The 16,836-nt window shown below is 53.7% G+C and overlaps 1 protein-coding gene across 2 annotated transcripts in view; it reads right to left on the bottom strand.

Moving 5' to 3' along the window:
- The window catches only part of NOS1 (nitric oxide synthase 1), a gene marked incomplete at its 3' end in the record, with an annotated part of 38,753 nt that extends 22,732 nt beyond the window's left edge, over positions 1 to 16,021 (bottom strand). The window contains exons 1-2 of one of the 2 annotated variants that reach the window (XM_082491530.1): positions 15,164 to 16,021; positions 5,603 to 5,735 (exon numbers count right to left, since the gene is read on the bottom strand). In XM_082491530.1, coding sequence (XP_082347656.1) covers positions 5,603 to 5,735; positions 15,164 to 15,891 — 861 coding nt within the window. In that variant the 5' untranslated portion in view covers positions 15,892 to 16,021. The remainder of the gene's footprint in view (positions 1 to 5,602; positions 5,736 to 15,163) is intronic. The other variant, XM_082491531.1, reaches the window with a different exon arrangement.
- Positions 16,022 to 16,836: the final 815 nt, after the last annotated feature.

Raw genomic sequence — 16,836 nt, 5'->3', positions numbered from 1 at the left:
AAGGTTAGTATTCATCGACAAGATACGGGAGAAAGGCCACAACAAGCAGCAGCATCTTGTATTAGTGGATGCCTGTGCTTAAATCCTAGTGATAATATAGCGAGAAAAAGGTATCCGATCCAAACACTGGCAGCGTTTGGGATCCTACAATGGAGCAACCAACCCTCAACGCAATTGAGAATCTCTGTTTACGGAACAGCCAAATCTGTAGACGAAGAGTTAAAAAACAGAGACGGAAGTGGCTTAGGGTAACGTGTTCAAGGTTCCCAGTGGAAGACTTACCTCTCTAAAATATATTAGATGTTTCTTTTTAAGGAGCATCACCTGCTCGGGTTTTACATGTGCCAAGCTCTGCCTCATTAATACGAGCACTGGGAGATAGAGCTAACAGCCGATCGGTCCTCTGAGCAAGCCAAAGGCACGTCTCCTTTGATATCAACGCTGGGAAATCGTAGGAATAAGGATGGATAAATTATGCAAGCGGGAGGGCTGCTGAATTACGCATAGTCGGATTACTTCAGTCTCGGCTCTGAGTCTCCAGCCCTCCCTCATACTCTGCGTCAGGATGTGCTCATCCAGCACGTCTTCAGTTATACGCCAACATAAGGAAGAGCCTCAGCCAGCAGAGAGCTTGTAACGAGGAGAGCTGGCTGCCAGCGCTTGTATTCGCACATGTTTTCACAAATAATATCTGATGTTTCTACTGTGACCCTCATTTGCCCCAAGCACTGAAAAACTTGAAGAGCAATCAGGGCCTGCCAGCAGATCATGGGACAGCGAGATCCGCGGTGGCCCTGGCCAGCAGAGACGTTTCTTCTAGGAATCAGATCTTATAGTAGGGCATAATTCAGTCACTGCAACCGCAACAGTGTCGCTGCAGGTTTCAAGGGGTGACCTGGTCCCACACCAGAGGGTCCTGTCAAAACCTGCTTCTATTTAGCACCGCTTAAAGGCTTGCTTCTCTGCAAAGCAGGGCTGGGACCGAGTTGTGATGTAGACTTCTTACGTGAATCCTGTAGCTTCTTGTCCCTTTCTAATCCATCTGCAAGGTTTTTTTAAAGGCGGCGCTGCCTTCAGCAGAGCTGTGTGGCGTCCCACCCTCCTTTTTGGTGGTTCTGGGCTCATGTCCATTCGCACCGCATGGACTAACACCAAGAGTACAAATCCAGCGTTACAGCCTGAAGGACCAACTGAAGAAGAGCTGGCTCACGGTGGAAGAAGCTCTTGTTTCAGAACAAGCACTTTTGCTGCTGAGCAAACCCAGGAGGGAAAGCAACAGGGACCACCAGGATGACAAAAGCAGATGAGGCTCCAGATCTAACTTGTTCTTCCTTTGCCAGACAGAAGATTGCTCTGCTTTTCCGAAGCAGAGAGAGAGATCGATGCCTGATTGACTGCGAGACTGATGCCTGGGGGAGCAGACACCGCTGCATCGCGCTGGTGGCAACGTTGGCCATATTTTTTTGCCCAGTACTTATTTTTACCATATTCTCCACACTTTTTTTTTTTTTTTCTTGCAAAACAGGGATTTTGCTGTCAAGCAGCCTGAGGCTCACAGCGCAATGCCACGCACTGAAAGCACGTGCTGGGAGCAAGAGGCAGAGGATGGAGGGGGAGGGAGAGCTTTGCAACCTGACCACTTGGTAGGACCCTCTTTGGTCCTCCCAGTTTCTGAAAAGCCACTCGCTGCATGCCCTCAGGCTATGCTGTCATGGGTCTCTGTGACATTCCTCATGTCACAAGTCCTGTGATCTTCCCGCGGAGTGTTTTGAAGTCCTAGCCCCTGAAGCCAGATGACCACACAGTGGATCTCAGCTTCCCCTTTCCGTGCTGCAGAAAACAAATATAAGACTTCGTATAGAGCCCAAAACCAGCAGTAAATAAAAAGAACCTCCTAAACGTAGTCCTGGAAAAGCACTATTTTTAAGTTCTTTTTTTTTTTTTTTTTCAGTTTTGAGGAATCTGAATTATGGTAGTGGCAGTTCCTGGTCATTTTTTTTCTGTTTGTTTTACTCTTTCAAGAGAATTAAACCATCCCTGAGCCACTAACAACATCCTGTGCTCTCTGCACCAACCTGGGCCACCCTTAGGGACCGAAGGGAATAATCTGCCACCTTCCTTCTGAGCGTGACCGCTCATGAGATTGGTAAAACCTAGCTGAAAACTGCCGCTCAAAAATGCAAACAAAACCCAATCCCGACCTGTACTTCCACTTGCCAGACAGAAATTAGAAGTACCAAGCAGAAGGTGTTGGTTGTACCCGGCACCACTTTTTTATTCCGAGTTAATTTTGGTTTGCTGATGGGGCTTCAGAGCATCTTAGGAGGCGTGCTGCTGAACACCACCTTGCTGGAGCAGGTACGGCCGAGGAGCATGTTACGAATCCAGATGTAGCAACAACCCCATCCTTCAGGTGAGCGAGCTCACGGTCCAAGCTGGTGGATGTCGGCTGCTTAACATCTGCCTACAGATGTTCTACCTTAAGCCTCTCTCAAAGCTGCTCCCTTTCCTTTTTTGTCTTTTCCCTGCAAGAACCGGCAAAAGTTTGACTCTCTGCTGAAAAAGGGCCGCGGTGCAGAGGCACGCGGAATCCCTGGGGATGGAGCAGCCGAGGAGACACCACCGACGCGAAGCAGAGGTGCCAGGTCTGGCAACCGCAGCGCAGAGCAGCTGCGGAGAGAGTGACACCCAGAAGAGACTGGGAAAGAGCTCTGTGCGTGTGTGCGTATATGCCTTCCCTGCACAGCAAAGCCGAAGCCAAATATTACCCCTGGTTCTGTCAGGGAGGTTGTGCGAGATCCTTTCATGTTTTAATTAGGCAGCTGTGCTATTAGTGACTCAAGAGTGGGACAAGCGGAGAGACTAACGTCGCAGTCGGGGCGCAGATGCATTATGCAAACATCTTTTGCAGGGAGCGTGTTGGCACTTATCGGCAGCGCACAGCTTGCGAGCTGTCTGCGGGTCTTGCAGAGGCAGAGGAGAAACGCACCCAGCCCCGGGCACCTCCCGGGGCCAGAACGGCAGCGAGCATCTCCCTTTTTGCGGACTCGAGTGGGCTCTACAGATCCTCAGCCTTCCTCCCGCGTCCCGGCTGGGCTTCGGGGGGTCCCCGCGACGGCGGCGCTGCTGAAATGCATCGACCGTGGGAGGCTGAGGTCTGCGGCATTAGCCCAGGTCATAGATATATCGGCACGCTGACATTTCCTTCCAGACTGCATTAACCCCGCTAGCTGAAAGTGTGGTTTTCGCTTTTATAAAGCTGTAAATCATCCTTAGAAGCGCGGAGCTGATATGACTCCCTTCCTCTGGCAGCTACATGGACACACACGCCCCCGGTTACCCTGGAGCGCCCAACAAATCAATCCGTACGGACTGAAATATGACTCACGCGGGACCTGGGCTGGTGCAGTCACTGCATCTTTCCATGGGTCAGGTTTAGGGCCGAGGGGAAATTTGGGCTCCTGGGAAACCAGCAAAACACACTGCGTGATTTCAAAAAAAAAAAAAACCCAAAAACCAAAACAAAAAAACCCCACCCCAAAACAACAAAAGAGGGACAGGGATCGATGCCTACCGGGTCTTTCAGCACCTTATTACGAGCCTCAGTGAGCATTCCCCACCTGGCCAAGTGAATCCACCAAATCTGGCTTTAAAGAGCAGCGTGTATAAAAAGCTCGCACTCGGCTTGACTCTATTTGACACTATTTATTGCAGCTTGCAAGAAGTTCGGTTGCCTCCACCGCACGCAGCCCCTGGGCAACGGCTGTGGGGAGCACGGAGGAAAAAGCAGACCGCCTCCGGAAGAGCAGGCGCACCAAATTGGGGATAAGAAGGATAAAAAGAAAGCCGCACATCTAGTGAAAAAAAAAATATATATAAAAATTAAAGTGTTTAATAACAGCTTAAGACTGGAGGTTTTGGCAGCCCTAACAGGGAAAGAAATTAAGCTCTGAACACAGAAGGTTATAAAGTGCTTATAGTTACAGACATGTACATGCAAGGAGCTTAGCAAAGGAGGCGGAAAGACAGTGTCTGTCCAGAGCTGGGGCAAAGGGACCAGAGCGGTGACCTGGCCTTGGGCGAGACGGGCTCGTGATACCTGCCACAGCGCATTAACCGCTCGGCGGGACGCGGGGCTGCCCAGGAACAGCTGAACAAAGTGTGTTGCAGCTCTTGGATGCACCCGTTTGTGTGTGCCGATGTAGGACGATACCCACCGTAAGGTTCTCTATGCTGCTGGGAGATCTGGCTGCAATCCTGAGCTGCAGCCAGGTGAGAGGAGGATGGCAATAGCTCTCAAACACCTCTGAGCACCCAACCAGGTTGGTTAAAGCTATGCAGCAAGTCTGGCATGGTCAGGAGCATCTCAGCCACCCTACGTGTGCATCAGCGCCTGCGCAGTGCGTCTCGCGTGTCCCATGAGCCTCCGACACTGTGCGCGCTGCAAAAGTGCACATGAACATCATTCTGCTCAGGAGTCCCAGGAGAAACAGCGGTGCTCCTGGCACAGGGGGAGTGAGGCCGTGAGCAGAGTTAAATTGAGACCATGTCACCTCCATGGGCATGAAGAGACCATGTCACCTCATGTGACCTCACCCCCTCTGCATCTTGCCAAATGGCTGTGAAATGGGAAAGCATGAAGTGGCAGAGCCATGGCCTGGGAGGTGCTTCTGGACACTGTTGGGTATCAGGGCCAGGCTCGACATCTGGGTGTCAACCACACCATGAGCGGCACCTGCCCTGTGGTGGTCTGCAGGTGGCACGTCAGCGAGGAGAGTTGCACTGCAGCTCGTTGGAGCTGGGAAGAGGCATCAGCCAGAAGTATCTGCTGAGGACATTCCTGAGCTGAGGAAACACCGATTTTCTCGGAAGTCTTCATGTGACCACTAAATCACTTTTCTCCCCTCCTTTGGAAAACAGTCCTTACTATGTCACCCTGAGAAATACGGTGGGGCGAGGAGACCAAATGGTCCCCAGACTGGTCCCCCGTGTCCTGCCCTGCTGCTGGTTAATCCCATCAGGGAGACACGTTTGCCTGAACAGGCTTGGCAGCGCTCACGCACGTCATGTTTTCCCCAAGGTGATCTTTCTGGCCTGGCAGGGTCTGCCTTACGTCTCTGGCTTTGCTACAAACGCGGAGTTAATCCACTTTTGGCAAGGAAGCCCAAGAATTTATGTCTATGGAGTGTTAGGAGATGAAAAGGCACCGTACAACATATTATCTGAAGTGCTCTATTGAATTACCATCACATGAATCAAAATGACTTTAACGATGCAACTCGGCTTTTTGCCACAAAAAGGGACGACAGTCCCGAGGGAGGTTTCAGAGTCCTGGTCCTCGGCTGCGCTCCCATCCCACTCTGGCCCCTTGGATAAAGAGCATCGTTCTCCAGTGACTTTTACACTGCCCAAACCACAGGGAATTTGGCTTTTGGACCAAAAGGGCTCTACACCCCATGAACTCCAGCTTTTGGGATCAAAGGTCTTCAGGGTAGTGCGTGTAGACCTTGCAGGTTCTCTGGGGTGTGAGAGCCCACCAGGATGGGTCATGAACCCCCAAAACCCCTTCCCACCCAAAGCAGCACGAGCCATGGGCTCTTACCTGCTCTGCTTCGGAGTAGGGGTTGTTCAGGACCACAGGCACATTGCTCTTCCCCCACAGGTCACCGAAGACACGGTCATTCTCCATCCGAGCCGGTAAGGCTTTCTGCGGCTTGTTTTCCCCTTCCCTGAAACTGAAGGGTTAAAAACCATTAGCGGGTTGGAGGGTGGATGGGTGCTGGGACCATGGGGCTGGGACCCGGAGCGATGGCTTCAGGACCTGCTCCAGCTGCTTCCCGCAGGAGCAAAAGCTCACACGTCACCCCACGGGAGGGGAGGAAACGCTCGACCTCGAGAGATGAATCACCGCGGCGGGGGCAACCCAAACACAATAGGAATTTCACCGCGCGGGTGAGCAGAGTGCCTGCAAAACAACAGGAACCACCTGCCCAGACGGGGCAGACCCTTGGCACCCCAAAAACCCAAGCCAGAGCCCTGCGAGGACAAGCACAGAGCTGGGGAAAGGAGAGGCACGCGCAGTTCCAGCTGCAAAACCTCATGGCAAAACCTCATAGCAGAACCAGACGGGTTTGCAGAACAGCTTGGTGTTTATGAGAGGAGGAGAGGAAAGAAAAAAAAAAAAACAAGAAAAAATAGGTGGCTCCCAGAAGGGAGAGACAGCTCTCTCTCCTCTTCCTGACCTTTACAGATGCTGCAAATGCCGGTGAGCGCGAGCGATTTTACTCGAGCAAACTGATGGATTGCCTCCACGGAGCTGGGAGTTGGTAAGGCTGAGGGGCTGAGGACGTCCCCAGCGCTGGCTGCCTCGGCCGGCGCAGCGAGCCTGGCGTAACCCACGGTGCACACAGCGTCCCGTGCACGTTTTGCCTGGGGAACGTGCCGCGGGATGTCGGTGAGGCTGTTAAATGCCATCCAAGCAGGCGATGCAAAACCACTGCCATATGAGCCCTCACGAAGGAGAAAAAACAAACGGGGTTGAGAGCCGTGATGCTCAGAGAAGGCAGGCTGCGGCGTCCGCGCCGAAGGCACCGACCGCCCTGGTGAGGCCACGTATGGGACAGAGATCCATGGGTTGAGCTGCACGGGAGCACGGGCCGGGATGGGCAGCCAAACTGCCTTCACCCTTTCTCAACAGACCATCGGGGTGATGCGCTCTGGCAATTGTTTTGTTCCTGCTGTAGGTTCTTAAAAGTCTTCCAGATGCCCACTAGAGTCAATAATGAGCTTTCCCATTAACGAGGGCGAGCTTTGGGCACCGATCAAAGTAGGACACTCGCACTCGGGATGTAATTCACACCAACACGGTGCTCTTGACACCGTCGCAGGAAGATGCGTACATACAAATTCGGTTTCACAACCCTCCTCGCCCCCCCAGCTCGTATCTTTAGGTACAGCTTAAGGAAAATACTTCACTTAAAGGTGATCTTCCTGTGCTCTAAGCTTTCTGTAGTTTTTCTGCCTTTACAGAGCAATGTTCAGCTGCCAAAATACTACACCAGGCTCCTGGAGGCCCTCCAAACGTTGGCTGCCTTAGGGTGGAAGTGGCCAGCTTGGTGCAAGCGAGGAGGTACAGGTGCCATAGGGGCGGTTTTTACTGCCTTTTCTGTGCCCCCTCCCCCCTAGGAACAGAAAGCTGTTCTTTTGTGACTTGGCTCCTACGAGTACGCGAAAGGGTTTCAATCAGATAAAACAGGAGAAACCCCACCCGCCGCACCGCTCGGCCGCGGCCAAAGACAACAGGTCCCGGCGCTGCCAGGAGCACTCGGCAGCCACGCAGGTCCCAGGGCTGGGGACAACCGTGAACCAGTCCATACCCACTCCACCCTCTGCCAGCTCACCCACAGGGGAAGCTCCGGGTCTCTCGACACATCCAGCCTACCTTCATCCAGAGAATTCCCAGCAGCAAGACAGAGAATTAGCAGGATGAAAATTCAGCAAATCTGGCTCTTCCTCTAAGACAAGGCCAGCTATGAAACCTCCTGGAGAACGCTCATTTCCACGGCCGCACTTCCCTGCCCTCTTGCTCTGAGCCCCATCACACCGGGGAGGGTGGAGGCAGGTCAACGCGGAGTCACTGAGCACATGAAACGATGGCCATACACAACCCATCTCCTGTAGCTGGTGAGCCCCAGCGTACTGCTCCCCACAACTGGCCCAAAAATTAAGACACAAGCACTAAACCCATAAGACGATGGAAAAAATCCCTGGGCTTCACTGGTGCCTGAGGTTCGGCAGAGGGAACCTGCCTCCTGGGGGACCACGGTGCCTCTCCAGGGGCACAGACTTTGCCTCTATACAGACAGGAGAGCCTTGGGCAGGCAGCCCCCAGCGTGCCAGATATCCCACAGGCGCCTCCAAAATGACACTGAGCGTACGCCTGCGGGCGCCTGGCACGACCCGCTGTTTCCAGGAAGGTGTTTGCAAACCCGTCTAAACCGGAGTCTGCCGGCGCGAGAGAACCTCGGGGAGGAATCCATCAATCGGCAGCAGCAGCCGGAGGTCTCGGCCGGGAGGCTGCACGCGTAATCTCATTGTCTGCACACCAGCGAAGCCATAAATGCTGGTACCTGTGCCAACGGCACGGAGAAAGACCAGATGCTTGAATTAAGTCATCGCCGTCGTTGGCTACTTTGCGTATTACAAGCATTGCTGGAGCGGGGCCCTGCTCCCGTTCGCTGGCCTCGAGCATCACCCGACAGCGAGATGCACCGTCCCAAGGCACAGTGAAGTCCAGGTGGGCATTGAGGGTTGGATGCTCAGCAGCGAATGCTCCGCATCCCATCTCCTGTTGGCAACTGAGGCAGAAATGGGCTGTGTATTGCTCTTCTTGATGGACTTATGGCTGCGTCAGCCAGGCAGCGAGGTGCTGCCCTCACCCTCGGCCGCTGCTATAAAAGCCCGGTCAAGCGTAGCTGCAACGAAGCCATTAGGACTAAACTCGTGGTTGTCTCTCTCGCCCCCTTGGTGGTGTTGCGCTGCAGTTCGCTCGGTGTCGGGTGAGGAGGTCTGTCCGTCCCTTGCAGGGCTGCGGGTGCGTGCCCCTGCGCTGAGCGAGCGCAGACCTCTGCCGGATGAGGCTGCCCAGAAGTATCCGGCTCTGTCTTTTGGAGAGAGGCAGGGAGAGAAAAGCCCATTCAGAGCAGCCGCAGCCTCACCCCAGATGGAGGGAAAAAGTTAAAAAAAACCCATCAATTGCTTCATTTTACAAATATTTCCTGCCCATTTCTTGTAACTGCCTTGTTTGCGAGCTCAGGCAGGAACAGGGTCTTTTGGGTCAGTTATTTTCCTCTCTTGACTTGGCTTCCCCAGCCACCAGCAGAGATGCGGGGCGACCTGCCACGATCACACGAGGATGCCACTCACGCACTCAAGGAGACCGGCAGGATGGCCGGAACACCGTGCCTGAGCTCAGCCTCCAGATCACATTTCCAAAAGCACTTTACCGACACAAGAGCCCTTCTCAGGGGTTCCGGGTGGGCGATGGGGAGGGCGCAGTTCCCCTGAGGCGAGCAGGGGAAAGGGGGGCTTGCCCTTGGCTGCCTTCAGAGAAATCCTCAAGACTCACCGTCAGACCCGACCTGGGTGCTTTGGGGCATTGAACAGGAGGATTTTAAAAATCACCGCTATTGTGTCTTGGAAGAACTGGAAGCAAAGCTGAAGGTCTGTCCTCAGAGGCACTTGTATGGCTGAACCCCCTAAAAAGCCAGATTCAGGATGCACAGGTCCTTCTGACCTGGGTCCCACCGCCACAGCCACTCAATACTATTTCAGCGTTAACAAAATCTTTCAGATCCAGAGCGGGTTTTGAGGAAGTGACCCCATTTGATGTGGTCTCTTGTCCTGAAAGCAAAATTTGCTACTTAAAAAAAGAAAAGAGGAATCCTGCCCTCCCCCACTGGCACACAGGCAGAGCCCGGGATGCTGCCTCACCTCGGAAAGAGCATCTGGCTGTTTGGAGAAATGAGAGGCACCACTGTTTTCTTTTGACTAATTTGATGATGTTGCAGTGCTCAGAGTGATGAAGCAGAAGGGAAGTTGCTGAGACAGCCCTTTGAGAAATTTCTCCAAAGCTTTTCCAAAAAGGGAGGGGAAAAAAAAATATGAGCAAAAAGAAAGTTTGTCACTTGGCTCCTTTGAATTTGCTTGGCAGAAGGATCTCTCTGATTTCCCAGGCAGAGAAGAGAGGTACCACTAACTGCTGCAATCCCCAGGGGACAACTTGGATGAACTGGTAAGGACGTGGATGTCCACACTTGCGATGACGGCTCTTGTGCCGTGATGCCGATAGCAGCGCCCCGTGCTGCGACCGTGAGGGATCAACTCCTTCCAGACCCCTGTCCTGGCAGCTGAAAACCCTACGCTGGCGCTTGGGACCTGTGTGGGAAGCTCACATGTGCACACGCCGCTTGCTCTGAGCTGCGGGAGAAAAATACCTTCTCTTTCCTTTCTCCCCCTCTCCCGGTGTGTCCTTGGGGATGGCCGCAAGGCTCCACTGCGCATTCCTCCTCCTTCCAATGCTAGAGGCTCTTGCCTTACCTCTCTTTTGCCCCATGGAAAACCATACTCCAGAGGGCATCACACCCTCAGAAGTTGACATTTCTTTGGTATCACACCCCCGGGGCAGCTCAGAGTCTCCTTTGCCGGAGGGTAAAGGCAAAGGCTGGCACAACGGTCCGCGTTAGACGGAGAGGCAGGAGCAGGGATGGGACAGGAGCTGGGCTCTGCAGGGTGCAGAGGGTGGAACAGAACTCAGGGAAGAAGTGGGAATGTTGGGTGCAGAAGGAATAACCCGAGAAGGTGGGATGCGCTCCCCGCAGAGGCAACGGCGACAGCGTGGCCGGAGCGGGTCACTGCAGAAGGATCGAAGCAAGAAACTACTTCCTAAATGAGAAAGGGGAGGTTGAACGGCACTGAAGGAAGAGGACGAAAGCCTCACCGACCACCACATGGTGTGGCTTGAAGGAGGTCTTGCACCCGCAGAAGGTCAGAGCGCCGCTGGGCTGTGCCCAGTGGTGGGGTTAGGGACGAATGAGCCGAGCAAGGTGCACAGCGCGGCTGCGGAGAGAGCCAATGACATACGAAGTTGGTAAACGCCGTTGAGTAGGCATTGACGGATAAAGACCTGGGAACAGATCCAAGCGAACCCAAAGTCCCACCAGCATCATTGGAGATTCAGCCAGCGTTAGAAGCAACCTACAACCGCCACGCTGGTCCCTTCCCAGCCCTGCCCAAAGAGCACCCGGCGGATTCCAGCCTCAGCGTCTTATTTGGAGCCCGAATGCAGCTCAGGTCTGCCGGGAGAGCGCAGGCTCCTACGTGGGCCATGGGTTTGTCTGCTGGGACCACGTACAAGGAGAACAGCCATCCCACGGGATGCGAGAAGCAGCACCCACAGAGCGGGTGAAGGGTGCTTTGGAGACTGGTCCAAGAGGGCTCCATGGGGGTATATTTGGGTGGAATATCTTATTTACAGGCACAAGATGCATCTCTGGATTAGACTGGTGTAGTCAGAGTGACGAGGAAGAAGAATCTGGGGAGGGTTATTCACTGCCAAAGCTTCCTACTTCACCATTTTGCAGAACGGCAGTAACATGATAGTTTCAGGGAACCTTTTCATTTCAGAGGTTTTAAAGTTTCGTGTCCAAGTACAGAATAATGAAGACATCAGAAATGCAAATGAAATGTTTTGAGCAACACAAAGAGATTTTGGCGGCAGCGAAGGAGGTGGGAGGAAGAGAATTTTCTCTTCGAGAACTGCAAAATTACGGGGTTTGTTCCAATGCAGGATGGAGCCTGAAACCTTGAAACCCTTCATAAACAGAATTCCTGCTCTCAGCACACTTCTCCCTCTCAGCGCTGCTGATGCTGCTTTTTGGACCGAAACTGCCATGTTTCCATCATGCTGTTCATGTTATGGAATAGACCTGAGAAGAAAAATAAATACTGGCAACTCGGGGGGGGGGGGGAGAGGGAGGGAAGACGGGACATGACAATCTTCCTAGAGCTCAGAGGGAAAAACAGACCTAGGTTAGCTGGCAGAGAGTGAATCAACTCTATTTTTGTTTTCTAGCCCACGGTGAGCCTCGTGGCAGAAATGCCAGCTCTCATCATACCTTGCGCCCCACTTCCATGCTCTGTTTTATGACTGGCTTCATGGCAGATGGCTTGAGCCGAGTCGCAGACATTCTGCCGTGGTCGCAGCCCATCCCATGGGTACCTACCACGGACCTGGGGCACCTTACAGCTGGAAAGCAGCAGGGACCAAAAGCCAGATCGTGGCGGGGATGACTGCCCCCAGGAGTGCAGACTATGGGTGCAGGGGAGGGAGAGGAACAGATTTCTCCCCCCCTCCCCAGTTTCCATTTTTCCTTGCAAGAGACATGGGCTGGAAACCCTAAGTATCAGGTGTAATTTGAGTTGCTTTTGGCAAAGCCCTATCCTTGAACAAGAAGTGTTTGGCTCCTTATGAATAGCCTCAAACTTGTACCATTCCTTTTTAGCTCTAGGCAAGCTGTCACAGCTCTGCGAGCCGGACCGGCTTTGACAAAACGCTACAGGCTGTGAAGGTCAGCACCAGGCGAAGACAGAGATGGAACAGGATTGGTCCCAAGACCAGCATCGCCAGCTAGATTGACGGTCAAGTGGTCGAGGCTGTAGGTGTCGAGCTCAACCTTGAGCGAGGTTTTGCACCCTCCTGGTATCTAGGTAGAGCTCTATTCCTGTTTTGCCTAACGCCAACTTTGCTTGCTCCCCCCCAGCCCGGAGAGGTCATAGCCTACAGCGCGAGAGCTGCATCAATCTGATAAGACTTATTTTTTGGGGCATTTCTTTGGCATCGATCAACACAGTCTCCACGGTTATCCACTCCCCGTTGCTCCCTGACCTTTCTGCACTTCTCCTATGGACCAAGAAAACTCTCACTGTAGAAGACCTTCACCATGCCCCAGCTCTGTCTGAGACCAAGCAGAGGAGATGAATCATCTCCAGCACGTCGCAGGAGTGGGAGGAGAGGCGGCAGTGAAATGCCCTTTACCCTATGGAGCAGCTCTCGACAAATTTTCCCTGCAGTATATCTCCTTTCTCACTTCTCCGCTCCAGCCCAGGTCTTCTTGCTCATACAGAGTCCTACCACAAGAGTGAGGCTGCAGCTTTTCATCAAGCGAAAGATTGAAGACTAATTTTGAATGAAAAGTGGATTTTCAGTCCCAAGGTACATAGATTACATCATAGACTTGGGTTTTTTTAAAGGATATTGAAAAATAAAGCGAGTGGAGTTTTGGTGAAGTACCCACTTCACTAATATTCTTGCTGGTTTGAGGTCCTTCAGTTTAAGTGTTTCGGTTTAATCTCTTTATTGAGGAGAAGAGACTCCTCAAAGAAAAATCACATTTTTCATCCTTTTCCCCCAGCCGGAGCAGAATTTCCTCAGAGAACCCGCAGCTGGTGGGAAAGGATGGGGATACTGGGGGGACGGGGTTTGAAGGGTGAAGCTGTACCTTGTATCAATGCTCAGGATTGTGACCTCCGGGGGCTTCACCAGCTCATGAGCCCCAGCTCCGTCACACCAAAACCAGGGGACAGAAAGGATTTTTAAGCACCCCTGCACGTTTTGTTGGACCTGTATAGTCAAGCACAACCCCTTCAAGGTTTCAACTCTTTGGTTGCTTAAACCAGGTTCCCCCTGAGATGGGTTGGTGCTGGGTTAAAGGATGCGTGTTCCGGATAGGTAACCCTCAGCCTTCCAGGGGGAGCGCTGGGCTCGGGGGGTGGGGTGGGGTGTTAAATTGCCTCCTATCACACAGCAGAGACCAAACTCAACACTTTCTGAAAGCAGCCAAACAAAAACCGCAGCGTGCCGAGACCTGGGGGTGCGTGCGACGGGAGGGGATGGCAGGGAAGGATGTCCCCAAGCGCTCCTCTGTCCCACCGCTCTTCCCCAGACATCTGCAACCCACCGCCGGCACCGAGCTGATTATTTTTTCCCTGTCTGACTCAGTGTGACCACCTTAACGGGCTTTGAGTAACCGTGTCCTCTGAGGAAAAAAAAACGCGCAATTCGGGAGAGAGCAGAAATGATGGCGCAAAACCATCCCCCCCCCCAAAAAAAAAAAAAAAGAAGGTGGAAAAACACACGGCGTGGGTGTTGGTTTGCGATGGGAGCCATTGGGAGCTCAGCCGCCGAGGCGAGCGGGCAACCCACCGCAGGGATCCCACTCCTCTGCCTTTCATCTCTTGTTTCTGATAAGAAAATAAAGAAATACCTTTTTTATTATTATTTCCCCCCCTGCCCCGTCTCCGTAGGGAAGCAGGTGCAGCAAGGGAACTTGAAGTTACAAATCCCTCTGTCACTGAAGCGAGACCGCCAGCTTCAGTGAACCCTCCCGAAAAAGCCTCCTGGCTTTTTACAGCCAATCAATAACCGAGGGCAGCCACAACCTGCTGCGGCACTTGACACTGCTAAAATGTGTTCGGGGACTTGGGGAAAGGCAACGGGAGAAGGCAACCTATCATTGCTAATAGACGGCCAGGAGGCGAGAGAGCTGGTACCGAAATAAATAAATAAATAAATAAATAGCTACTAACAACATATTTGCAAAGGATGAAGGACCACAGGGAGTTGCTTTGGCTCTGGAGCGATGGTCTACATCTCAGGGAGATGTCGAGGAAGATTGGGAGGGCAACACCGCACACATGGCCCCTTGCGGAAACAGATACCAGAAATGAAGCTGTTCCAGCCGCGTGGTGGAACTTCACCCTCCTCAAGGGGCCATGGGACCAACAAACATATGTCCCCACCCTCGTTATACATGCCTACGCATATTGGGATAATTAGCTGGATCTAGGAAGAGCGGAGGGGATGAACAGGCAGCTCCGCTGTTGCATTTCAACACGGGATGGCCATTTCTGAAACATCTCCCCCTTTCCCAGAAGACGGGAGGTCCCACTGCCCTCGCACAGAGGTGCCCTTGGCTTCGGCCAGAGCTGGACCGGGGGGTTCCCCTCTCCCCTCCCCAAAGCCAGAGTCTGACTACCAAAAGCACAGCAAGTTTGGAAACTCATTTCTCCTGGGAAGCACCGTGCGCTGCCCGTCTGACCTTCCTTCTCCCTCTCTGGCTGTTAATCGATAGCAGATTTCAAGGGGAGAGCTCCAAAGCAGAAGAGCAAGGACAGACAATACCAGGAATCTCATTTGGCAGATGGGGAAACTGAGGCACGGGATTTTGTTTAAAGCTTACAATAAATTAGATTGACAGCGCAGAAGAGAAACAAATCCCAGCCCAGCCCGTGATCCACTACATCGCGTAGCTCAGCTTTCCGGGACACATCACTCCTGCTGTCTCCCCAGTTTCCCACGCTTCCATCTTTCTCCCTGTCTTCCACCACCTATTCCCAATTTTTCATTCCTTTTGCCTTCCTCTCATCAACTGCTTCCCCTCCCCCCCCCTTTTTTTTTTTGCACCCCTTCCTCTCCATCTGCATCCTGCTGCGACAGACAGCAGCCATTTCTGGAGAGGTGCCCACCGACACCTAAACCAGCCACGTTGGGTAGCCAAAACCAGCGCATTTCACCAAATGTAAAAAAATGTATTTAGGGACCTACCAGTCCACCTGGACTTCTATATCTCTTGTCTCTACCTTGGAGGGTGCATCTCCATCGCTGTCCTTACTGTCGCTCTTCAGGAGATCCAGGACGGGCTCGATTTCTTTGAGCAGCTCATTGTCTTCCACGCCACCGTTGAGGCAAGGGTGACCACAAGCACCCTCCTTCCCCTTCCCGGTGTCCTGCCCTTTGCTGCCGGTAACGACACCGTTAACGTGGACCATCGGCTCTACCTCCCGCCCAATCTCTCTTGTCCACAGGGAGCCCATGGTGCGGTCGGCTGCTGGCAGCGGCTGCTCTTTGCCGTGCAGGCTTGGGTTGGACAAGTCAACCACCTTCGGAGTCGGGCAGAGGGGTCGGGTGACACGGATGGTTTTTGGTGTCCCGTCGCCTGCAAAAGTGGTCTCCAGGTGAGTGGTGAAGCCCTCGGGGCCCCGCAGGATGAGGACCACGTAGGTCTCGGAGGCGATGCTTCTCAGTATCTCCAGCGCAGTCTCATAGCTCATGTCCACCAGGGGCTTGCCATTGACGGCTAAAATGATGTCCCCAGCCTGGATGAGGCCACTCTGCTCTGCAGCCCCTCCCCGGATCAGGTCTGAGATGATGACGGGCGGCTTGCTGACGCGCTCCTTCACCAGAAAGCCGAGGCCGCCCACCTTGCGCTTGAAGAGCCTCACCGAGATGACGTTGGGCTGTATCTGCTGCACGCTGAACACATTCTCTTCCATGGCAGCCCCCCCTCTTCGAGCCTGCAGACCAGGACCTCGACACCCGCTGAGCACAGAGAAATTCACTGCTCGAGATGTTTATCCACGCCGGGGCGGGGAAAGGGGCAACTTTTTGGCTTTTAAGCAAGCGGCCTCACTGCAAAACTCCTCTGGGCTTCGGCTGCAGTGTGGCTTTCTGCAGCATACTCGCTGCCGCCTCGCTCCCGAAGCGACGTGCAGGGGGAAAGCAGGATGTATCACCGGTGGAAAGCCGGGCTAGGGGCAGGGCGGGCAGGGCAGGCAGGGCAGGCAGGGCTGGGCATCGCTCGGCCAAGTCGGGGCTGGTGGGGACAACATGCCAGCTTCCAGTCAGCCTCTGGTGCTGCGCCGGGCAGAGGAGGGCAGGCAGCCCATTTGCTTCATCGACATCCCCGAAAAGAGTCCGCGAGCTTCTTTATCTGGAAAGGAGGAAAAAAAAATAACAAAAAAACCCCAAACCAAACCAAACCAAAAAAAAAAAAACAAACAAAGGAGAAAGAAAAGTGAGGTAGGGCAGGCGTGAGTGCCGGCTCGGCACGGGGCTCGGCACGCCACAGACACCCCCATGCATCAGCCCGTCCCCACAGATGTCATCCCCCGGGCTGCGTTTGGGAGACAGGCTGCAGCCTCCCATCGCTCTGGGCTTTGTTTCCTCCGCTCCCCCTCGCAAAAATCGGCACCATCTGTTCGGCGGGGGCCGGGAAAGCGCGGAGAGGAGGGGGGGGGAGCGGGGAGAGCCCCGGGGAGGGGGGCTGCTGGGCAGCCTTGCTCGGACCCTCCCCGCTTTGCCGTTGGGTCGCAAGAGAAGAACCGTGATGGTGCAAACGGGTCGAGCCGCACGGAGCTCGGCAGCGCTTTCTGCCGGCTGAGGGTCTCGTCTCCGTGCGTTTGCCACCGTATCCGACAACCCGATGGCTGAGATGCATC

The sequence above is a fragment of the Vanellus vanellus genome, assembly GCF_965231255.1.
Source record: "Vanellus vanellus genome assembly, chromosome: 16".
Lineage (NCBI taxonomy): Eukaryota > Metazoa > Chordata > Aves > Charadriiformes > Charadriidae > Vanellus > Vanellus vanellus.
The sequence above is the reverse complement of the archived record's forward strand: the minus strand, read 5'-3'. Positions and strand labels throughout refer to the sequence as shown.